At 40.5% G+C, this 25,033-nt stretch overlaps 2 protein-coding genes across 4 annotated transcripts in view; both read right to left on the reverse strand.

Moving 5' to 3' along the window:
• Window positions 1-3,114, reverse strand: part of Pla2g12a (phospholipase A2 group XIIA) — a 30,302-nt gene extending 27,188 nt beyond the window's left edge. For all 3 annotated transcript variants that reach the window (XR_012435651.1, XM_074041522.1, XM_020177134.2), the window contains exon 1: window positions 2,797-3,114. Coding sequence is in view for 2 of the 3 variants with exons in the window: in XM_074041522.1 (XP_073897623.1) it covers window positions 2,797-3,007 (211 nt within the window). In the remaining variant the exon portion in view is untranslated. The remainder of the gene's footprint in view (window positions 1-2,796) is intronic.
• Window positions 3,115-4,765: 1,651 nt separating this feature from the next.
• Window positions 4,766-25,033, reverse strand: part of Cfi (complement factor I) — a 41,171-nt gene continuing 20,903 nt past the window's right edge. Inside the window, exons 6-16 of the mRNA XM_074041530.1 lie at window positions 22,533-22,714; window positions 21,553-21,666; window positions 21,176-21,286; window positions 18,839-18,862; window positions 18,663-18,683; window positions 16,288-16,323; window positions 15,984-16,087; window positions 15,705-15,808; window positions 11,480-11,757; window positions 7,078-7,182; window positions 4,766-5,700 (exon numbers count right to left, since the gene is read on the reverse strand). Of these exons, the coding sequence (XP_073897631.1) occupies window positions 5,483-5,700; window positions 7,078-7,182; window positions 11,480-11,757; window positions 15,705-15,808; window positions 15,984-16,087; window positions 16,288-16,323; window positions 18,663-18,683; window positions 18,839-18,862; window positions 21,176-21,286; window positions 21,553-21,666; window positions 22,533-22,714 (1,297 nt within the window). The 3' untranslated portion in view covers window positions 4,766-5,482. The remainder of the gene's footprint in view (window positions 5,701-7,077; window positions 7,183-11,479; window positions 11,758-15,704; window positions 15,809-15,983; window positions 16,088-16,287; window positions 16,324-18,662; window positions 18,684-18,838; window positions 18,863-21,175; window positions 21,287-21,552; window positions 21,667-22,532; window positions 22,715-25,033) is intronic.

The following is a 25,033-nucleotide window of genomic DNA, read 5'->3' on the forward strand; positions in this document are numbered from 1 at the left end:
TAAAATACATACCAATGATCAGCATGGTGGGTCAAGCCTATAATCCTAGCTACTCCAAGGACAAGAATTTGGAGGATCAAAGTTAAAGGCAGCCTGGAAAAAAAGTTTGCCAGACCCCATCTCAACCAATAGCTGGGTGAAGAAGGGTGCGCCTGTCATCCCAGCTACATGGGGAAGCACAAATAGGAGGATCACGGTCCAGGCCAATCTGGGCATAAAGCAAGACCCTATCTCAAAAACAACCAACATAAAAAGGGCTGGGGGCATGACTCAAGTGGTAGAGGCCTGTCTACCAAGCACTGGACCATAAGTTCAAACCCCACTACTGCCAAAAAAACAAAAAACCATAGATGTCAGTGAATGAATAACAATTTATTCACAATTCTAAAAACATTTTATAAACCAATTTTTTTTATTTTTCAAAAGAAACTGAAAAGTTTTCTTCCTTAAATCTTCTGATTATCAGGGAGAAAAGTTAAGGCTAAATGCAAAACATCAATTTGTTCTCTTAAATAATTTCACATAACTCTAAGAACTTTTTCCCACCCAACAGAGGATGGCCAAAATTAAGGGACAAATCTCCACAATGCCAGTTCCTTAGGTAAAACAAGAACTGCTGAATACAACAACCTGTGACTTTTAATCTGACCATCTTCTACCTACCTATTAACTTTTTTTTTTTTAAGTTCCCTTCATCTCCTCACAATAACTAAAAAAACATCCCTTAATCACTGTGCTCCTCTAGCTTTGGGATTTGTCTGTTTCTGTTTGGTTCTGATTTGGTCACTTGCATGTCAAAGCATAGGAAAGGCTGAATCATTGTTCCAGGAAGACTTCTCAAGTAACATTAAAAACAAGAATAAATTTCATTGAGTTGGAATTGTCTGCCTGGGGACTTTGAACTAATATCCATTGAAAGATAGTACTAACATTCAAAAGGATTTTCACTGAATCATACTATTTCTGAAATTCTCAAATTCATTTGTGTTTTTTATATTGGAGACCTTGCTCTAAACTCCAAATGGCAAATTTTGTGAGGTCTGTGGAAGATGAAAAACAATTAATAGGAAATATGAAAACAATCCTTTAAGTAGGAATAGTATCCACTCAACTTCAGAGCCATTTTAAATGTAAATAAACTCTACATACCTAGACTCATAGCTAAGACTACTCCATGCAAGTCTCCCCTATCTCTGTAAATAGCAACTACATCCTTCTCTTTGGCTCAGGCCAAAACTGTCAGTTATCCTTGACTGGTATGACTGAGGTCCTTTGCTCTAGCTGGTCCCTCTGCCTGGAATGTTGCATCCCCAGATTATGGCAATGTCACCTTTACCACTTTCAGATTCTGCGCAAAGATTCTCTGGTCAGTTAGGTGTTCCTTGAACATACTATTGAAAAGAGTGATCACTGATATCTTTCTTTTCTGAGTTATTATTCTCAAAGCACTCGCATTTTGCAGACCTACTCAGCCCACTTTACTTCATTATTAGTTTACTGACTGACTCTTCTCACCAGATCATCAGCTCCATGGACAGGGAATTTTGTATGTTACTACTGAATTTTCAGTAAGTAGAGCAACAGCTGCCACATGGTTGGTTCTCTAATGAATGGGAATGACAAAGTAAAACCATAACTTTTGCCTCCGCAAAGGCTAACATGCAGACAATTCCAACTCAATGAAATTTATTCTTGTTTTGATTAATACCTTAAGTTAATATTTATTGTTCCTAATAAGCACCACAAGAACAAAAACACCCTTCCTGATACATACTGGTGGAAACATTTAGGCATAAATTTTAGAAGCAATGACACCTGTTCAGCACTTTCAGACAAACAAATACAGCTAGCTCTTTATCTTTACTAACATGTAAGTAGCTAGTTACTTGGAGAATTACAAGCAGCATGTGGCAGTTTTGCATGGTACAGGTTCCTTTTCAGTTCACACATACAATTAGCTTTATCCATTAAAGTCATGGAGTTCCCTATTGTTTTCAGCTGCCTGCATTAACTAGACCAGGTCTTGGCTAATCTTACTGGAAACATGATCTTAACATTTTGAATTTCCATACAGAAGCCCAAGTACTTTTGAGATATTAAAATAAGCATTCACAGAAATCGAAGTTAAAAAAAGAATCCTTGCCTGAAATACTGACTTTATTATTACTCATTGTCACAAAACAAGGTCTCAGATTCAAATAGAAAGTTTAAAATTAGGAAAGGAATAAATGAAAAAGTTTACCAATATTGCCCCAAAATGAGAAGGGGTCGCTAATAAACAAGGAAAGAATACTGTCAAGTATTGATAGACTATGTCAGTACTTGAAACAGTACTGAACTTTCATCAATCCTGCACACCTTTCTCAACAATCCAGTCCACCAGATGTCTGTACAAAGGTCGCTATTTATTTTCTACAGTTTTGCAAGAAAAAAGAGGAATTAATGCTAGTCCTCTAGAAAGTTAATACGGCATGACTTTTAAATGCTCAGTTAGCTTTATAGGTTCAACTGACTCTTTCACCAGCGCAAAAGTACGGAGGTAAAATCAGTCTGTTCACTCCATTCCCAGGACTCAGACTTCACGAATTCTTAGGCAACTCAGTGCCATTGCAAAAAGGGGGAAAAAAGGCTCACAGCAATGGAATAACATAGTTCACAGCGCGTACTCACACGAACCGGAGGATTTTGCAGGGGTTCATTTTTCCCCACACTCAAAGGGCACCGTCAAGGTCTGCCCCGCACCTGTCACTCACACCTCCACGACCTAGCTCGTCCCAAGTCCCGGGCGGCCCTCACCGTCACTGCACTTGTACTGACAGAGCCCGTCCTCGCCGCCCAGCAGGTCCAAGGCGGCGTTCAGGTACGTGTCTATCCTGTGGATGCCATTGCGGATGGTCTTCAGGGTGGCCCTCCAGTCGGTGATCTGCGCCTGCTCCTGCTCCTGGCACCCGACGGCGGCGGCCAGGAGGAGCAGGAGGACGAGTGCGGGCCGCCAGGACAGGGCCATCCACACAGCCCGGCCGGGTCCCCGGGGCGCCCTAGGCGGCGGCGCGGGCCCCGGGCGCGACCGCGGCCGGCTCCAAGCCCAGCCTCCTCCTTCCCGGCCCTCGCCTCACTCACCGCGTTACCGCGAGGAGGCGGTGCCCGTCGCGAGGACGCGCGGCACCACGCGCTCGCTCCCCTGGGCTGTCGGCCGCGTGCGCGCCTGCGCCGGAGCGTGGCGCGTCAGCACGCCAGCGCTGGGAGCGCGCGGCCGCTTCGCCCACGTGGTTTCCCGGGCGCGCTCCCGAAGCTCTCGGCACTGCGCGCTGACTCAGATGACAGCCACGGGGGCGGGTCTGTGAAACTACTTAAGCCCCGCGTGTGCCCTGTCTGATTACTTGGGGCAGGGATGGTAGTGGTGGTACCGGGCAGCCACAGTGGAGAATGACACCCCCTCTCCCGTAGCCTAACCTGGCCTGTCGGGGTTCAGCTCCTGCCACCCCAGCTTCTCTGGGCGTGGCCAACTGCGGAGAAACAAGTGCTAGTGTTCCAGGGCAGCAGTTCAATTTCCACCTGAAAACGCAGTCACGTTTGTCAAAACTGATCTCATCTTGCAAAGATGGCTTTGCCACCTCCGGTCCTTGTCCGCCGGTGAAGACACCCCTGTGGCCACGTTTGGGAGAATGTGGACTCTGAGAGTCCGCCAACCCAAGGCCATGGCGGTGCCCGAATTTAACCAGGATGGCTAGATGCTGGTTTAGACTTTCTGTAGGAACAAAATGATTTGACAGTGAAAACGCCAAGTTTCCTTCCCTGGTGAGGAAAATCAGTCTAACTTTAAATGTAGTTTAAAAAAAAAAAAAAGCTGGGTCTTGTGGGGCACGCCTGTAATTCTGGTACTCCAGAGGTGGAGGAAGAAGGGGGATCTCGAGTTGTAGGAGAGATCCTGCCTCCATCCTCTCCACCACCACCACCACTACCAAATCACCATAAAACGCAAGGTATTTTGTAACTTGATAGTTCTGATGTTTCTCTGTATGCTCCCTAGGCTCTATACAGAATCCATAAAAAAATGATAGCAGTACTTCTTCTGAGCCAGCACCATAAATATCTGCTTATCTTATTTTCCTAGCAGTTTCAAAGTGTTTTCTAGTAGGATCCAGGGCGCCATGGCAAGTATTGGGAATAGGTGTGTTCTTTCTATGAGAATTACCAGTAGGTTCTAGTTAGACTGTTTTTCATTTGTTACAAGCTTTTTGAGCTTGTAATGATAGTGCAATGAAGAGTTCATAAAAATTACACTCCTCTGGCTGGCAGAGTGGCTCCAGCAGTAAGAGTGGCTGCCTACAAGCGTGAGACCCTGAGTTCAAACCCCAGTGCTGCCAAAACAAACAAAAAGAATTTTTAAAAAATTACATCCCCCTTTGTTGACTGCTTACTTTGGGCCAGACACTTCACACACATGATTGTGTAAGAGTTACTTAGACTGCTTTTGCTGAAAAGCACTGACTCCTTACTTGGGCCCAGGAAGTAACTAAGAGAAAAACTTGGCATCCTGCCTCCATTTTGTATTTGTCTTTGCTCTAAGCCATGCTCTCTGCAGTCATTTCACAATCACCTTGGATTCCAGGAAGGACAAGACTGATCTGTCACATTTTCATGGCAAGGGACTGAAATTACCCTTAACAAATAGCAGAGCCCAACAGGACAGACCATCCCCACCAAATGAGAACATGCCTATGTTGCAGGAATCTCAAACTGAGATACAGGACACTTGAGGCAGTTTAGCAGGAAGCAACATTTTATTGTACAGGCACAGACTCATGTCCAAAGGCTGAGCCCCAAGAACAAAGGGGTCTCACCTTATATACCCTTGCAAGCAGGTTACAGAAGCAAAAAGCAAAGCTTAACCCATATATGGTTGTATGTGACTTTATTGGCTATTTCATTCCCCCAGTGCTATGTGACCTTTTTGATGTTTTAATTCTTTAAGTTTAATTTCTCTGCCATGCCATCCCTTCCCCCTGCCTCATTATCAGAACACAAACTTGTCTGTTTCTTTTCTGGCCCTCTTCCCTGCTACAGTAATTTGAATCCAGGCTTATGGGACTCCAATGTCACTCAACTAGCTAAATCTTTAATATAGTCAATACATCACACCTGCATGAAGAGACGATTTTATCAAATTTTCTGACAAATAAAACTTGTAGGCTGAAGTTTTAGCTCAATGGTGCCAAGCATACATGAGGCCCTGGGCTCAATTCTCAGCACCCAAAACAGCAACAACTTGTATGTTCGACCAAAATATTTACTTGAGAATTATACAGTAAAATTCCAATATAGCATAAACTTTGAAGAGACTTTAAAAAATATTCACTAAGATTTACTTAATTTTCCCCTGGAGATGTATTAATTGTATGGTTTTATTTTTATTAAAATGGAATTCCCAAGAGAATAAGTGCAGCTTGAGAGAGAGAGAGAGAGAGAGAGAGAGAGGATTTCAGACATTGTGTTGAGAAATAAGAGATCTTCCTACGTGATAACTAATCCAGTCAAAATAATTGGCCACTTTAGTGTAAACACCTGGGAAACCTGGTCTTCCACAGTTCTCACCCCAGCTCACAATGCCCCACACATAGGTCACATTGTTGGCGTCCATACACACCAGCGGGCCTCCTGAGTCCCCTTTGCAGGCATCAATGGAACCATCTTCCGTACCTGAGAAAAAGAAAATCACATAGTTCCATCCATTTATCAGGGCTGCCACACCACCTTCCCTGCCTCCTCCACCAGGGAACTCCTGTAATAACGCCCGCTTTCTTACACTTTCCTGAGAGGAAATGAGAGGGACTCTCCCTCCCTACAGGGCCTGCAGAGTTGGAGAGATGCAGATGGGAAAATACTTTGGAAGTGTTCTGATCCTCCTCCTAAATTAGCATGTTCTTTCTGCCTGTGTTTTCTGCTTTTGCAACTGTATACTGAGATGAGAGTAACATCGAACACTGACTGGGAAAATAATAGGAATATCTTGTACTTACTGATTGCTCATAGGTATTAGTCATTCGCTATTTCACTCCTCGCCCTAATCCTATGAGGTAAGTATCATTAGTTTCTTCATTTTACAAATGACTGCAAAATTCATTTACCATCTTATATTCTCTCTGTATTTAATGGTGTGGGGTTTGAACTCAGGGCCTTACACTTGCTAGGCAGGTGCTTTACCACTTGAGCCATTCTTCAGCTCTCTTAATTTACAAATTACACAGTACACAAAGAGATTAGCTATCTTGTCCGAGTTTGCACAGCTAACAAGTGACTGGCAAGACAAGAGCTTGTCTTCTTCACCATGACATTGCTTTCTGGCAGATTTTGAGCTTTTTCACCGCATTGGTCTATTCATTGCAATCCCGAGTTCCATTTCAAAACTGGAGGGCACTTGCTCCTCACTCTTACGATTTTCAAACATTTAAAACTCACTGGATATGGTTTGAGTTTGTCCCAGAAGAGTTCGTGTGCTGGAGGCATGATCTTCTTTGTGCTATACTAAGAGGTGAGGCCTAGCAGGAGGTCCTTAAGTAGGTGAGGGATGTGCCCTCAGAGAGATTATGGTGGTTCTTGTGGGATCCCTGAGTCAGTTCTCAAGAGGCTTATTATAGAAGGAAGAAGTCCAGCTCTCTTTAGTTTCCTGTCTTTTTTGGGGGGAAAGGATAGTACTGACAATTGAACTCAGAGCTTTGTAGTTGCTAAACAAGTGCTCTATACTTGAGCCATGCCCCATCCTTTTTTGTTTTATTTTCCAGAAAGGGTCTTGTGGGCCTGGATCCTCCTTCCTATGCCTCTCCTGTAGCTATGATTACAGGTGGGAGTGCCACACCCAGCTGCTTCCTATCTTTCGATGTGACCTCTCATTCTCAACCATGCTCCACCATGGTGGTGCCATCACCATGAAGTGCTCCCAGAGCTGAACTGGTGCCAACATTCAACCTCAAGTCTCTAAAATTATGAGCTAAATAACCTCTTTTCTTTATAAATACCCAGCCTCAGGTATTTCATTAAAGTAACAAAGACAGCCTAGATAAACCACTTGGCACTTACCTGCACATTCCATTTCTTTTTCATAGAAGCGATTTGGGTAAAACTTAGAGCAGTTGCTCATCAGCTTAACTTCACCCCATCTAAGTGAATAGACTCTTTGGTTATCTAAAGAAAGTGAAGAATGGACATTAAGAAATCACAAATGAGAAATCTAAATACATGTTCTCATAACTGAGTAAACCATTAGGAAGATAAGAGAATATGTATCTATAAATTCTTTAATATATATAAACTTTTGAGGATAATCCCTCAACATCTATAATCATACTCCGCTCATCTCCCTAGTTTCTCTGTCTTTCTAAACTCACATGGATAATCAAGGGAGGTTGTTGACAAGTGGGCTGAAGTCATGGTCATGGAGAATTGGCACCCTGTCATGACTGAGGTAAAATCCTGCCCCTTCAGTGGCTGAGCTCAGCAGAACTGGATATGAATTAGTGGTGGGCTCTTCATACTTAAATACCTTTGATCCTCTTACAGTTCCTAATTTCTACAAATGAAGAAAGTACATATGAAGTTATCAATGTGTGTTTTTGTGTCTCTGTGAGGAAATTAATAAAGGGAGCTGGAATTTCATTTTTAGTTAAGTGATAATTTGAACTTGAACATATTTGGTCCAAGGAAAGAGAAGGGTCATATAGTAAGAACTCAAAAAAAAAAAAGTGTGTTTAGCTGGGCACCAATAGCTAATAGAGTAAACTTAAAATGACAGAGGTCAATATGGGAAGGTGACTGGGAAGTAATGATGAGGTCAGGTAGAGATGAACCAATTCAGGTTGTAATACACTTGTGCATGGAAGCAATGTTAGGAATCTCTCTGTATAGCTGTCCTTATCTCAACTAGCAAAACCGCTTTGTCTTTCTTATTATCGCTTATGTCTACTCTTCTGCAAAGTTGTAGAAAAGGGCAGAACAGGTTCTGCCTGGAAGTGGGGGGGAAAGTGAGGGTGGGGAGAAATGGCCCAAACAATGTGTGCACTTATGAATAAATGAATAAAAAAATGATTGGAAGAGATTTAAGAAAAATAGTCACTAAATGCAATGTGTGAACTTTTGAGCTTTTTTTTTGGTGGCACTGGGGTTTGAACTCAATGTGTGAACTTTTGATCCTGATTCAGATAAACTAATTGGAAAAATAATTTTGTAAGTAAATTAGGAATATTAGACATGGACTGGATATTAGATTATATTAAGGAATTACTTTCATTTTGTTGGGTATGAAAATGGTTTTGTGCTCTTATCTGGTAAAGCCATAAACTGGAGTATTCATGGGTAAAATTACATCTGGGATTTGATTCAATATGCTACAGGAAAAATATGTGGCGGAATCTGTGGAACAGCTCCTGATTGTCCCTCACTCAGATCTATCTCCTCCATCAATGCCCTGCCCCAGCCCTAAGAACCTAGCCCATGGGAACTGCCTCACAGGGGTCCCCTGGCCTCTGCTTTCCAGCTGATCTCATAGGAAGAGGATGTCAGCAGGAAGGAGCCATGAAAGGGGAGGACAGCGAGATTGGGGCTAGTTGTAACCTTCTAGTTACTGCTTTTCAAGGCTGCCTGCTCTGAGACCCTTTCTCTTTCCTGAAACTTCTTCCTGTACACCTTCATATCTAGGGGTGATGACAGTTCTGGTATTGCTAGTCCTGGGTTTCTGCTTAGCCCTTGTGGTTCCCATTTTTGTAATTAGTTCCTAATAAATAAGCCTTCCTAATTACCCTATTGAGACCCTGATGGATATTGGGAGATAACACAAAAATGGCAGAATGCTGATAATTGTGGAAACTAAGTGATGACTAAGTAAGAATTTATTATGTTTTTTATTTCTTTTGTGTTCATTTTTAAATGTACTTATTGAGTTATTTAGAAACAGAATATAAGAATGAATTAATGCCTTCTGAATGAATTATTCCTAATAAAATTTAGTATTTTTAAAGTCTCGGGTATTCAAATATACCACAAGTGTAGGTTGTATTACACATTTATTTATAAATTTCAGCGTGGCAACTGTAGAAACGTTGAAAGTCTGTAAGACCAGTGCTATGAAGTTACTTAGGGTTTCAGCTAATGGAGTTTGAAAGACCAAAAGGAAGCTAAATTTCAAGGTTAAATCTAAGAGAAAGTGAAAGATGTTGGCTAGTTTAATTCTAATCTAATCTCTAATTCAGCAAGTCTTTGTAAAAATTTGTTTCTCCGTATCTGCATTTTGTTCATTTGAAGTACTCACCCTAAGTCCTCATGTTCTCTTTCTTTTCATGGAGGGGCGGGACACAAGGAATGGAATAGGAGAGAGAAGGATTACAAGGAATCTGGTTCAACATATACTGGGGCTATCCCTTTGCAACAGCTAAACCAGGTGTGCTGGGTGCTCCGATGGAGATGCACAACAGCCTCATTACTTCTTTTCTCTATGAATTCTTCTCTTATTTTGCTTCTTTATTCTTTAAAACCTTACTTTTCTATTCTTTAAAGTCTCTTTCCTTAGACTCGCACAGTTCCATGTTTTCTTTAATCTCTCTTAAAATCTTGGCTCTCAGACTTGCATAGTCCCACGTTCTGTCTTAAAGTCTAGATCCTCCGACTCGCAGACACACAACAGCCAGCAGCAGCAGCAGCAGTGTCCTCACAAGCAGCCCACTGCAGCTACCCCTTGCCAGCAGCTGGCCAACAGCCAGCAGCCACAGGATCAGCAGCCTCGCAGGCAGCCAACCTTGGCAGTAGCAGCAGTCCCCTCACAAGCCGCCAGGGCAATAGCTTCTGCCCCTCACAAACAGCCAGCCAGCCAATCAATCAACCTCTGTCCTCCTTCCTGAGTCTTTTATATAGAGTGGTAAACAAGGAGGTGGAGCAACAGTCCTGGGGAGGGGCCTGACATTGTAACAAGAGAAACCTGCTCTCTCTCTGAATGTAAACATCTTAGGAAAAGCAGCTGTGCTGCATTTTGCTTCATTCCCTTCTACCTCTGGGGCCATGCCAAACTCAGCCTGCTCATCATTTGACACAGTTGTGCTTATGTCAAGTTCTCATAGGCCTCTCGTAATCTGCTCCCACAGTTCTGTTTGTTTTTAATGAGACAGGCTCTTGCTATATAGCCCAGGCTGTCCTTGAACCACCAGTCCTGGCTCTGCCTCCTGAGTGCTGGGATTATAGACAATTACCCAACATAATTGCCCATCTTCATGGAGTACATTATGGCAATTTGATACATGCTTAGCACGTGTAATAATCAAATCAGGATAATGAGCATTTCCATCCTTTGAACTTTACTTTTATATGTTGTGAATTTTGTATTCTTCTAGCTATTGTGAGAATCAACTAAAGTTAGGTCTTTGCTGTCAAAGGAGTTAATGTAAAACTATCACTGTGTAGATGGCAGCTAACCTCCCTGAATTGCTGCCTACATGCTTTGTGAAATGTTGCTGGACCTTGCAAGAGTCTTGCAGTCAAACAAAGAACTGTTTATCCCCCAGATGTCCTAATCTCAAACTGCTTGCTTACAGATGAATATTGCCCAAAATATTTTCTTTTTCTGCCAGCTTCAAGATCCCCTTAACCCCATGAGCCCCTTTTCTAAGTAACCAGTCTCAAAGATTGTGAACCCAAACCCGTCAATCAGGTTGAGGGGCAGAGAGAGAAAAACTGAGCTGACTCCCCGCTCTGTGTGTTCTGCCTATCAGACTATGGTCTGTGGCTGCACCCTTCTGCAAAGTAAAACTTTTCTTTTTGCCTTGCTCAGTGACTCCTGAGTGTTTCTTTGATCGTCATTTGGGAACGACATTTCTAACAGTTATTTTGAAATATATCATAGATTGTTTCTACATATGGTTATCCTTCTGTGCTACAGAATCAGAAGTACTTCTTCCCTTCTGCCTGTGTTTGGTGCCCCTTACTGAACTATTTTTGTCCTTTCCCTGCCTTTCCCAGTCTCCTATGACCACTACTCCACTCCAACTTTCCACCTTCTAATATTCTATTCATATCTCTTCAACAAGTCCAGAAAGTCCACACTGTGTGACTCCCTGTGACTCTATTTTTCCTTGGTGAATGTTCAGGATCACAAAGTAGAAGTGTCCTATGAAATTCTGGATAAGGACTGGCTGCACCATTTGCAGGACCCAGTGAAAAATGGAAATCAGGGATGGGATGTCTTCAACAATTATTAACAGTTTCATGATGGTGACAAGCAGAGTGGTAAATCAAGCTTGGGGCATTCTGATCATGGGTGCTGGGAAACTGCACAGGTCACAGGCCTATGCAGCCAGCCCTGCTGGATGCTCACTCTTCTGGATATGTTCTGGATATGATCCTGTTTCTCTCTGAGTTCTAGAAGATTCACTCCCATGCATTTCTATTCCCATTCATCTCCAACCCCTGGATGATGATTAACAAATTATAAAACAAATACCTTTTTCTCGACCCCAGCCAGAAATGATGCATCTCTCATTAGGTTGGAACAGATATGGAGACCAGGGGACACAGGCAGAGACGGAATTAGAGGTACGACATTCTTTTTGGCCTGAAACTTTTTTCATTTCCATCAAAGCAATGTCATTTTGGTAGGTGGATCCGTTGTAATTTTCATGGATAATAACTTGTTTTACATTTTCAACCATTACCTCTGTATTAGGTTTTATCCAATCTAGTAATGCTGTCCATATTTGGTAATGGTGAACTCTACTGCGTCTATAAGAGAAAGGAAAAAGAAAACAAAATACAGTGAGAAAAGATATAGATACTGAATTCTCACCTTTTGTCATTATGGTCTCCCTTTTAAAAGATCTTTTTCATTTTTTCCCAGATTTTTTTTTAATCCTTGCTGTCATGAAACAATGGTATTAAATTTACTTAGGGAATAATAAGGTAAGTGGTAAAGGAAGACATGAATACTTTCCTCACTGTTCCTGTGATTTTATAGTCTAATGCTTCTAAACAATCAAGTATTTCATAAAATGGATTTTCTGTAGGCAATAAAACTTAAGTAATTTAATGGAAATCTTTTAAAAAATGTATGTATATACTTTCCACTTTTTTTTTTGTGGTACTGGGGTTTGAACACAGTGGTCTACACCTTGAGCCACTTCACCAGCCCTTTTTTGTTATGGGTTTTTCAAGATAGGGTCTCATGAACTATTTGCCAGGGCTGGCTTCAAATGGCAGTCCTAATCTCTACCTTTTGAATAGCTAGGATTACAGGTTGAGCCACCGGCGCCCAGTTCTGCTTTATTTATTTATTTTTAATATCTTCTGCTTTTTACAAACAATATAAACTGAACAGAATTTATCCTTCTTTAACAATGATTCAGGTAGTAGTAGTCACACTGTAGTTAAACAGTGACATCCTGGAAACTGATGAGATGTTGGATGTTTTTATTTGCATTTAGTGTAGAGGGAATGCTGTCTTCCATACTAATTTTGGTTATATTACAGGATCAGAAGTCCTGGATATTCCTTGAACGTTAACCCTGTTTATTCATTCAATTTACTCAGCAAATCATTCATGTGTATCTACTACATAAATATGTATGAGGCACTGGGACACAGAAATGAGAAAAATCAGAAGTCGCCCTTGCTGCAGTGGAGTTCAACATCTATGGAAAGATGCAGTGTTAAGTGGATGAGCCGATGAAGACACATATTCTACTACAAAAAGTGAGAAGAATGGACTGCACATGGATTTTAAGAACTTACCAGAGGGCTTTGATTTAAGGGAGTCAGGGAAGGAAGAAAAGGCTGAGATCTGAGTAAAGAGTAGCAGTAGCTAGGTAAAAACAGCGTGGGAGATCATTTCGGGCAGAGGAAACAATAAATGACGGTCCCTTTGCAGGAAGGAGCAAGAGCTTGCTCCTGAGTAGCTCAAAGAAGTCTGGAGTGGGTGGACCAGAGAGCAGGAGGTGGTGCTGTGTGCAACATGAGATCAGCAAAGGTAGGCAGGGAACAGGTCACATGGGGCCTAATGGACCACGTTGGAGGTTTTGCTTAGATTTTTATCCTCCGAGGACTTCAAAGCCATTGAATTTTAAGTGGCCAGTGATCAAAAGTGGCCAGTTAAAACCAGGTATGGAAATTTTACTCTGCACAGTAGAGAACAGATGGGTGGGGCAGTGGGTAGACAGAGTGAGTGTAGGTAAGGCAATACATATAATTCAGAGAAGTGAAAACAGAGTAATGTGAGGAGAGAAGTTTTGAGAATTGAATGATTAGAAATTAAAAATGGCTTGGTGATTCACACCTGTAATCCCAGCTATTCTGGAGGTAGAGGTAGGTGGATCATGGTCCACAATCCAAGTCCAAGGCTGTCTAGGGCAAAAGTACAAGACCTGATTTGAAAAACAATCTAAAAGCAAAAGAACTGGAAGCATGGTCCAAGTGGTAGAGTGGTCAAAGCCCTGAGTTCAATTCTCAGCAGTGAAAGAAAGAAAAAAAGAAAGAAATTAAAAATGCATCTAGAGTTGGTGAAAATTGACTGGGCTGTGGGACGGCTGAAGGTGTGAAATATGATTCTTAGATTTCTGTTCTGTGTGAGTGGTGGTGTATGCTGAGACAGGAAACACTGGGAGAGGACCATATCAGGGAAGAGGATACCATGGCATTGGTCTTGACCATCATGGATTCAGTGTACTTGTGATGTAGGTAAGTTTGTGTGTATGGCAATTGACTGTCAGTGGTTACAACAGAGGCCCAGGCTATGGCTATCATTTAGTCTGCACAGAGTATTTTAAACTACAGATAAATTTAGGAAGGAATAAAAAGAGAAGGGGAAGCCAGATCAAATGTAGGAAGTCTAATATTTCAGTGGCGCAACAATGCTCAAGCCCAGAGGGATGAACCTATGACTGCAGAGAACATGTTGTCAGAGAGGTGCTAGAAAACCAGTGAGTATGGTATCACAGAGTCCAGAGAAAAGGGTCTTTAAAGTGGAAGATTGGCCAACTGCTCCAACCCATGAGGATTCTTCCAGGTGTCACCGAACATATCTAATCATTCCCCATATATAATATCCCTCCCAACTTTGGGCCACCTAATTTGCTAAGCAGGCATTCATCTTAGTTGCAGTCAAATATGTTGAACTTGCCTCTGTTAACTAATTAGTCATGAAACTTTAGCCAGGTCCTGTAACTTCTTGGTCTCAACCTGCTTATATGCAAAATGGAACTGCCCTTTAGAACTTTTGAGAATATAAAACAAGAAATACTCTGTAAATGATATTTCATTTGCTCTAAGGGTCAGAATTGAGGCCAGAACCCTAAGACCTGCTCTTTTCCAAGTTGACCTTGATTTATTAATCAATTAAAATCTTTTGGGATTGCAATACAGCCATCATTATGGACTGAATTTTGTCTGTCCTATACATTGATACCCTAAACCCCAATGAGATTATATTTGGAGATAGAGTTTTTAAGGAGTCATTCAAAGCTAAATAAGGTTATAAGCATGGGGTCTTAATCCAGCAAGGCTGGTATCTTCATAGGGAGAGAGAGAAATGTCAGGGATGCATGTGTACAAAGGAAAGGCCACCTAAGGACACAGTGACACAAGGCACTACAAACCAACGGGAATTGTCTCAGGAGAAACCAGCCCTGTTGACACTTCCAGAACTGTGACAAAAGAAATCTCTGTTTTTTAAAGCAACTCAGTCTCTTGTATTTTGTTATGGCAGTGCTAGCAAACTAATATAGCCAGATGGCTTCTTAGATCTGCATCAAACTTGTATTTCCCATTTATGGGAAATTATGAGACATATTGTCACATGTTAATACTGAAGTCATATTATACCCACCCCACTTCTCTGACCTGAGTATTTTTTTCTTTTCCTTTTTTTGTGGTACTGGGGTTTGAACTTAGGGCGTCACACTTGCTAGGCAGGTGCTCTACCACTTGAGCCACTCTGCCAGCTCTGATGTGAGAATTTCAAAATCCTATCAAGGAGGGAAATAATGTGACTTGGCCTTCAGCAGACAGGTCTCCTCCAACTCCTCTGCAGGCTGGCTCTTCAGGGACTCAGAGCCACTGGCCAGAACCTGCTGCACTCCAGGGAACTTCCAAACGGCAAAGTGCAACATAAATGGGGCCCTTCCATGGGGCAGTGTGGTGTCTTTGCCTTCCCAGTAGCTTTCAGTCATGGACCCACATAAGCAATTTATCCAGACTCCAGCCAGTGCTGGAGTCCTGTGTGAGATAATTATCATCCAGCTTTGGATGTTTCCTTCATCACCTAGGACACACAGCAAGTACATTTAAGGGCACATAGACTTGAAAAAATGATTTGTTTTTGGAGTAAAGATAGTCCTTGAAACATGTTTGTTGAGGTGAGACCAGAGAAAATATCAGGTTAGTGTTCCCCCTTATAAACACTCAGTCATAAACTCTGGCAAACACTTTAGTTCTGGCACCAGGTAAACAAGCCACGTGAAGGAATTGGTACCTGTGTTCTCAACCTGCCCTTGCCAGTGGAATCCGCAATTTGGTCTGTGGATAACACAGTACATTCGAAGGCACCGGCTTCTAGAGTCCTGGTCATAAAGTGAGACTTAATGACTTCTCAGATATGCTTTTATTTATCATCTACCACAATCTATTATTTGTTTTCCTTGTTTCAGGAAATCTAAAACATACTAAAGACTTTTTTTTACCTGACACAGTGTGCAGCAGTCAGAATCCAACAGCCACCAATATAAATCCCCCCACAGTTGATATTTTCTGCATCCTTAATGGCCACCTGCCATGGGAAGTCTCCCTGTAAAAGACATTTGTGTGGTCACTGCCATTCTACCAGACAGTGCAAACAGGCAGCCCTAAGATCTTCCCACTGTAAGTCTCCCAGTCTCTTGCAATCACATCATCTCCTGTTTTATTCTGAGTTGAGCTGTTCCTGGAAAGTAAATGTGGCTTGTCACACAGGGCAGGCTCACCACTTGTGCTGGCTTTCCTCCAACCACTCGTTTCCTTCGACTGTGCATGTTTCTTTTGACCCCACAGGATATTTTAGGCAATAAGGACTTTATCTGTTTTCTTTCTTCAAGAAAGAAGGAGAGATTAAAAAAACTAAAAATATATGCTAATAAAAATATATATCAAAGTTAATTGTTGCTTGAATAAATTATACATGTAATATACACATTATCTATCTATCTATACCTATATACATACACATGATATTATGATGCACAGTGGAACCAGTGAACCACCAATAAAAAAAACATAATGTTAACTTACCTGCATCCATATCAGGAGTCAAAATCTCTTTTTGTTCTAAAACAAACAAAAAAAATCCAATGTTTAAAGTTATATTTATAGGGAAAATTAAAACATTAAGATAATTTAAGCTTTGACAATAGTTTTGTCTTAAAAATCTGTCCTCCCTTTTAAAAGAACTGAACAAACCCCCAGAGCATACCATCTGATCTGCTTTCTATAGCTGGGTAATTTTGAAGACGCAATAGGAACCCTGTAGAAGTACTTGCTGGTACAGATGGACATGTCTGTTGGTGTGAGTGTGATGGGACTCATGCTACTGCACGTTTCTGTATTTAGAGAAGACAAAATGCACAGGACAGAGAAGAAGACCTTCTCTCTCAACTCTCTGCACTCATAAGCTCTTTACATAAGGACAGAAGCAGTCATTGGCACAGACCAACAGAGCCCTGAGCTGTCATTAAAAGGCTCCTCTCCATGGTACCCTATAATGCATCTCTTCCCAGGGTGGTGCCCACAAAGATGTCTTTTTGGTTTCAGGAAGAGGTACCGCTAGCCTTAGGCATCTGGGATGCAAAAGTCAAAGAAAAAGCAAAGATTCCTTTTCTTTCTTAGACTTTTCCCTGAAGTTATACAGGATGCTCCCATCTCCACTCTGCTGTTCTAGAACGTTTCAGTGGACAGGATTGGGATTTCTTTGGCCTGGGACCCAAAGGCAGAGTCCCATCATCATGTTGACGAGGGTGTGCCTGGGGTCAGCATAGCCCAGAAACGAAATGTGACTTTGATGCACCAGTCCTGAATCTTGTTTCTGGATTTCCTGAATTGTCTTAGGGACAGGCGTACATGTGTCTGTTATACCACATACCTAACTTGATTTCTGGGGTGTGAGAGACTTTTTTCAGAAGCATTACAAAAATATACCATGGATCAGAGAAAACACAAATAATCACATTAAATGCTCAACAAAGAAAAACAGGGAAAGTCCAGGGTATTAAGAGAGCATCCCAGAGCTTCAAAAGCAAAAACTATAAGAAAATAATTGATGTCTTTGGTTATATAAAAATTAAGGATTTCTACTCAACAAATCTCACCATGGATGGAGTTAATAGATAGATGAGAGAACAGAAGAAAGTACTTGTAATGTCTAAAAGTGACAATGGAATAATAGTTAGAATATAATGGAAACCCTTCCAAATCAATAAGAAAGAAGTCTGCAATGAAAGAAATCTGAAGTTAACCATAGGATGTGAACTGGTAAACGACAGGAACTGGTAAGAGGAAAGAAAAGGTGGAGGAAGCTCAGAAAGCTAGTATGCACATGAATATGTAATCAAAATCATCAGTTATTATCGAACTACAAGTTAATGAACAATGCTGTCTCTTGATTGTAGGAGACCAGTAAAGTTAGAAAGCTGAATAATGCTAGGTGTTGGTGAGGTGAGGGGAACCTGCAGGCAGTACTGATGGAAGTGAAGACTGGTACATGACAGCTCTGCCAAAGAACATTCAGGCACTGGTGGTCAATTAGGAGATGCATACCCCAAGACTCATCACTCCCTTGCCCAGTGACATATCCCAGAGAAATCCCATCCCCACATCCTTAAGGAGAAGATAGATAGTCATCACAGTGCATTTGTGGGCTGAGAGTCTGCAGCTGAGAAAATGGAGAGAGTACATTGGGGACGGTGAGCAGAGTATTTTATGCAGCAGTTAGAGGAATGGACTAGATGAACACATAACGATGTGGACAGATCTTTAAAGTGTAATGTTTTTGAAAAGGGGAAAAGGAAACACGAGACCCACAACACAATGCTGTGTGAATTAAAAATGTATGTTCACAAAATAATAATGCACATTGGAGAAGGCATCCAAACAAAATGACATGCACGTTAAATTACATTAAAATGGTGGGCTATGGTGGGGGGCATGGGAGTAAAGTAAAGGAATAAGGGGGAAGAGATAAGCAGGATCAGAGGGGCAAAATGATAAGAGAGGGAGGATATGGAATTAATTAAGAATAGACATTTAGGGAACAGTGTGAATCTGAGCTTGGTTAGTATCCCCAGGAATCATGAGGAGGACATGGATTTTTGGCATTTTATGTGGGGCGGGAACATGAGTCATTTATATGAATAACTAAGAAATGGGTGGCCCCAAAGAGCTGGAGGATTTGGGTCCATGATGGGAGTGGGGGGTTTCTGGTCAGCAGGGTGTGGATGAGGGGTGTGAAACTGAAAATTTATCACACTGAACAAAGGCCTGTGTGCCTAAACCAATGTTAGTTGAGTTATTGGCCATACAGTCATATTATGATCAGTGTATAGTTACATTAAAATATAAGAAGACAATTGTTTCAATTTTTTAATATTATAAGATCTTAATAAAATTTTTACCTTGATCTGAATGTAAAAGGCCTGAAGAAAAACAAAAAACAAAACAAAACAATTTATCACAGCAAAGGATAATTTTTAATTGAGAAAAACCCATGCCACATTACTATACATACGTCATACAAATTGGAACATCTTATTTTTAGAAAATAAGCTTTCGATCATAAAAATAGATTTACCTTTAACTGTAGGATGTCTGGTTCCTAAAAACAAAAGAAAAAACTGACTATAGCAAGGAGATCATTTTTATTTGAATAAAATATACACAAACCATCAAAAATTCAGAAACAGTATAACAGCTTAAAATTAGTAGCTACCAAAAGTTAAAATAAAACCAGTGTACCATCTTACTTTGACTTTTAATTCCGTTTGTCTCTTAAGCCTCACTTACATCACTGGTTCCACCTGTCACACTAGTCTCCTCACTGTTTGTTCCTCAAACACAGTAGGAAAGCCCCTGACTTGGGAACACTGCACTGTGCTGTTGCTCTGCCTGGGACAGGCTTCTGCAGATTTGCATGGCTGGCTTCATCAAATCCTTCAGCTTCTTACCTAAAGCAAATCTCAGGGGGTCCTTTCCAAGCCACCTTACTAAAATCTCAAAATTTACCCCTTGACAGTTTATATCTTCCTTCCTTATTTCATTTTCCTCCTTGGCACTTTTTTATTTTACTTGTTTCTCTTATATATTGTCTTTCTTTCACTATTGCAATGTAAGATCCATGAAGGGATGAGGGTTTTTACATGTTGTTCAGTATTGTGACACTAGTACCTAGAACAGGAGCTGTCACATGTCATCGGAACTTAATACATATTCACTAAGTAGGGAATGAATTATATATATATATTATCATTAGGGATTGTCCAGAGCACCAACTCTTTGCTTTGAGACTTGGGAAGAATTAAGCATTATTTTGCCTTTCTACTATGAATAACATTGCATGGAAACAAAATAGTTGATGAATGAAAGTTTTTCCCTATATAATTTCATTCAATAAGTGTAGATACAATGATAAAATTATAAACTGATATTTTATAAGCCCTACTGACAAAATGGATGCAAGCAACAATTACAAAGTCTTCTAAAACTAGTAGGTGAAAGATTGTGGGAAGCTTATTAGTGAAGACATCAGAGTTACCCAGGAATCAGACCTAGCATCACTAGAAGTGAGACAATCAGACAAGAAGACAGCCTATGAAACGGGAAGCACACCGAAAGACTCATCGAAACTTTATACCTACAATAGTGAATCTTGTGTCTAAACAACTCTATAAATCTAGAATAAGGAACATCTTATAGGCAGATGGCTCAGTTTCTCTAAAAAAATTAAACATTGGGGTGAGACGATAGGGAAGGTAACTTAAAAGAAACTTTTAAAACTTAGTGATCACATGTAATACTCCCGTTCTTCAGAACCCTGAAGAACAATTTTTTGAAAAAAATTTTATTATCATATTATTGCTGTACTGGGGGTATATTGTGACATTTATAAAAGTTCTTATAATATATCATAGTTGAATTCACCCCCTCCATCATTCTCCTTTATCACTACTCCCCCCACTCCTGGAATAGTTTCAGCAGGTCTCATTGTTCCATTTTCATACATGAGTACTCCTACATCCTTTCCTTATGTCCTCCCCCTCCCACTGGTACCAACCCCCAGACAGGACCTGTGTCACCTTCCTGTTCTCTGGTTTTGAAGAGACACTTTTGATTGTTTAAGAAAGCTATACAGGGAGTTTCACTGTGATATTTCCATGTATCTACGTATTATAACTGGGATTTGTTCATCTCCATTTTTCTCCTTTCTACCTTAGTCTCCTTCTTATAGTGATTTCAACAGGTTTAAAAATTCTATATTCATTCTTGTATAGAAAGTACATCAAGCATATTCACCTTCTTTACTTCCTTTGAGAGAGACATTTTTGAGATAGGAAAATTTGAACATGGCTGCTGTTAAATGATGTTAGGGAATATCACTGTCTGTAGATACACTTATGAGAGAATGGTTTTATATGTATCATGTTTTTATCTTTAGAGATGTATATATGTTAAGTGACATGATAGCTGACATTTGTTTTTAAATACTACGACAAACAACAAGCAATAGATAAACAAAGAAACAGGCTGAAAGAGAGATGAGCAAATTAGTAAAATATCAATAACTTGTAGCTGGAAAGATTGGGTTCATAGGGAATCATGCTAGTAGTCTGTCTTTTTTGTATACATGAGAATCTTCTTTAAAGAAATAAGAAGTTCTGAAATACCGAGTCAATAAGGAAGATGAAGATCATCAAATGCCCACTCAGTAATATTCTCGTTGCTACTCTCACCTATGGTCACTTCAGATTATAATTCCAGGTTGATAAAGTACTTGCCTAGTCAGCATGAGGCTGCAGGTTCAATCCTTATAGTACCCCAGAAACAGACACAAAAAGATTATAATTTGCCTAAAGAAAAGTTTCAGAGTCTATGGATCCATAATGAAAAAAGTCACCACAAAACTTGAGATTACCTTCGCAACCGACCTCATCTTCTCCTGTAATGCAGTCCACCTCACCATTGCATTTATACTGGCTTGGAATGCAAACACCCGATTTACAAAAGAAACTTTTACCGTGGCACCCTGTGCAAACACAAATAGGAGAGGTTTCTTCCACTAATCAAAACTGAATGAGGAAAGGGCTGGGAGTGTAGCTCTGTGGTAGCATGCCTATTTAGCATGTGATTAGGCCCTGGACTCAATCTCCAGCACCATAAAAAATAAATAAAATTAGTTTAAAAAAAATTGAAGTAGACCCTTAAATTCAACAATAAAACTGCTTTCTCATTTTTTAGTCAGGCGAATGAATGGGGGGGGGTGCGTGGATTTAGAAGCCATTTTCTCTCTACCTTTACAGCAGAGCTCATCGCTTTGGTCTCCACAGTCATTTACACCATCACAAGCTTTCTTCTGAGGAATGTATTTCCCATTCACACACTGAAAGGACTGATGTGTTAGGGAATCTGTAAAGTAGGAATTATCTTTGTGAAATTTATTGATGCAGTTGTGGTAACATCTTTATCACATTTTTGGGATGAGAGGCTATTAAGATAAAAATCAGACTTCAAGAAATGATATAAAAAAAAAAAACTACTGGTAGAATCAACATAGTATGGCTAGTAAGGACAAAAATGCCAAAGCCATCTTCCAGACGTCCTTTGAGAACTAGTGTAGACATAGGAATGTGGTGTATGTGTGGTGGTGGTGGGGTGTTAGGAACTAGAACCAGGAGCATTATCGCTGACAAAAGCAAACACTGATGCTCCCTTTTCATCCCCTGCTACTACACTAACCCCAACTCCACTCCCAGGCTGCACATGGGCAGTGTCCATGTCGGTGGTGACTCTTCTTAGAGAAAGGATATGGCTTTGGTCTCTAGCACCACACATTTGGCTCATATCATTCGTGTCAGGATGGAGGAGCAAAGTGGCAGCGACTGCCAGGAAACAGAGGAACTTACATGGTTACCTAAATATTTTAGAGGAATGTTTATAAGCTGGAATGCGTGAAGGATATGCTGAAGCTTTTCCTCATGCTTGATTGACTTGTGTTTGCTATATTAACTTTAATCCTGATGTTCGAGGAAGCAAAGAGAACTCAGGCAATTTTGCTTCCTACATAGGAAATCGAAAAAATAGAAATAATATTTGAGTGGCAAAAAAGGTGTAAGAGGGGGAAAGCACCAATTTAGGCTCTGAAGCCTGAAACATGAGAGTCCGTAACATTGCCTCCTTGACTGACAGCTGGGTACAACTGTCGTTTACACAGGCCTGGTATGAAATAAACGACCTTGAAGGAAGGGAAAACGTGGGGTAAGTAATCCGCCAACCTGTATTCTCTGTAGAACACACCACACTGGCTAAGTCCAGGTAGCTCTTAGTCATTGTCTTGGTAAAAGTACACTCAGCCAGACTGGTCTCTATTCCCCGACATTCCACGTGCAGACATCCCATAGAATTCATGCGTAGATCTTCAGGCAAATGAAATCTTCTGTGAGAGTGAAGAGCACCTCTGCATGTTGAATAAATGAGACATGGCGGCAGAACAGTTAGTACATTGTGTTTCTAGCCCTGGTGTAGGAGGTAAGGGCCTGTAGCAATTTCCTCTCATCTTGTAAGCATGAGTTAAAGATTGGGCACACATTCTCTGAATCTTACTACCTTCGCTTGTAAAAGGGAATAGAGGTACCTCAGACTGATTTTAATCAAATTGATTAAAATAGTTAACTTTAGCTAGACAGGGTTCAAAACATGGTGAGCATTCAACAAATACTGGTTCCTATACTCCACTTCTTTCTTTCTTTTTTTTTTATGGTACTGGAGTTTGAACTCAGGACCTCTCTGTTTGCTAGGCAGACACTCTAACACTTGAACCACTCCACCAGTTCTGTGTTTTTTGTGTGTGGGTTGAGTGTTTTCCAGGTAAGGTCTCTTGAACTATCTGCCTGCTCTGGCTTCAAACAGCCATCCTCCTGATCTCTGCTTCCTGTGTAGCTAGGATTATAGGCGTGAGCCACTGGCACCAGCTTCTTAGTTCTCATTAAGGAAGAATGCTTCTTTCTTATGCCTGATGTTTTCTTCTAATCTGAGATGTATCATTCCTGTCTTCTCCCTATCCTTCAATTGATTTTCTCTCCAGGAAAGGGAACAGAAGATTTCAGAAATATAAATCAGATATGGTCAGCTCAGATTTTCCACCTCTTCCTTCTGGGAATCTCTCCTCCTACTCCATGCTGGAAGGCTTACCAGATTGGTTCTATTATTGCTTAAGATTTTGGAGATGAAGTTGGTTTAGCATTAGTTGTTTTGCCTTTACACTAAGCTACATTTTCTTTTTTTTTCATTTTTCTTTTATTATTCATATGTGCATACAAGGCTTGGTTCGTTTCTCCCCCCTGCCCCACCCCCTCCCTTACCACCCACTCTGCCCCCTCCCTCTCCCCCCCCTCAAAATTCAGCCTTGGTAGTAGTAAGGTGATATTTTAGCATCTCTGTGCCATTGCTCAGTTTGCTCAGAATTTGTACAAAGAAGCCCCTCAATTACCCAATATCCTAGAGACGATGACTTACAATGAACTATTCTCCATGACATTCAACTGCTCCTTGTTTCTCTTTAGAAGTAAATAAGGAATATAGGATAAAAATAAAAAGTTAAGATTCATCAGACAAATGGAAACAGAAATAAAAGATGAATGATGATATAAGTATTAGACTACTTGGAATGAAAAGCGAAAAAGAGAACAAAGTAGGTATTTCTAGTTGTTTTGGCTCCATAATGAAGATAACAGTAGTCATGGAGTTGTTCCACGAGAACAATCTGAAAGGTAAATAATATGAAAAACCTCACAACTTAAAAATACTATTTAAGTTATAATAAATGTCCTTAATGAACTCTTAAAGAAGCAAGGGAATATCTACAGCTTGAAATCAGAGAAGACTGCCCATGAATTTATGAAAAATATGGTAAGAGAAAAATACTGAGTGATTCAAAACTAAGAGAGTTTACCATTAGGTTGAAACCATAGGTTGTAAGTCACCAACTGTTGAAAATCAGAAATATATTATAGCTTCAATTTAATGATAAGAGACCCTCACTATGAACTATAGGCAGATGTGGTTCAGGAAGGAAAACTAAATCTGGAGTGAAAAAGTGAGATGCAAGAAGGAACAAACCAAGAGCTGGCAAGCATGAAGTAAATCTGAGTGAGCACTAAGTAAACAACAGTAATCACGATTGTTTAGTGTATAGTGACAGTAATTAGCTTTGGGGGTATATCAAAATAAGGTTCAATTATATATTGGAAACTTGATGGGGTAATGACATTTCTTCTATTATTCCTGAGGAAGGTGAGTACTTACAAGTCGAGGATTTATAACACAAAGTCAAAGATAAGCACTAAAGAAACAAAATTATAGAATTTCAAAACCAAGTAGCATAAGCAAAGGGGAAGGTTTTAAAAAATATTTATTAATCTAACAAGAAAAAAAACACAAAAGCACAAAAAGCAGGTAAATAAACCTAAAATAACGTAAGAAAAATAAAGTCAACAATGTAAGTACTATAAATAATGTAAAATAGGTTAAACTCTTTAATTAACAGTGATTGTCATATTGGACTTAAAAAAAAAATCTAGGTCTATGTTCTTTATTAAGAACACACCACCCAGATTACACCTGTAATCCCAACACTTGGGAGACTGAGGCAGGAGGATTTCAAGTGCCAGGCCAACATGGGCTACATAGTGAGGCCCAAAAAACCGAAAAAGAAAAAAGAAGGAAGGAAAAAACAGAAGACACTTATGGAGATACAGAATGACTGAAAGTAAAGAAA

Source organism: Castor canadensis, chromosome 9 (genome assembly GCF_047511655.1).
Source record: "Castor canadensis chromosome 9, mCasCan1.hap1v2, whole genome shotgun sequence".
Classification (NCBI taxonomy): Eukaryota; Metazoa; Chordata; class Mammalia; order Rodentia; family Castoridae; genus Castor; species Castor canadensis.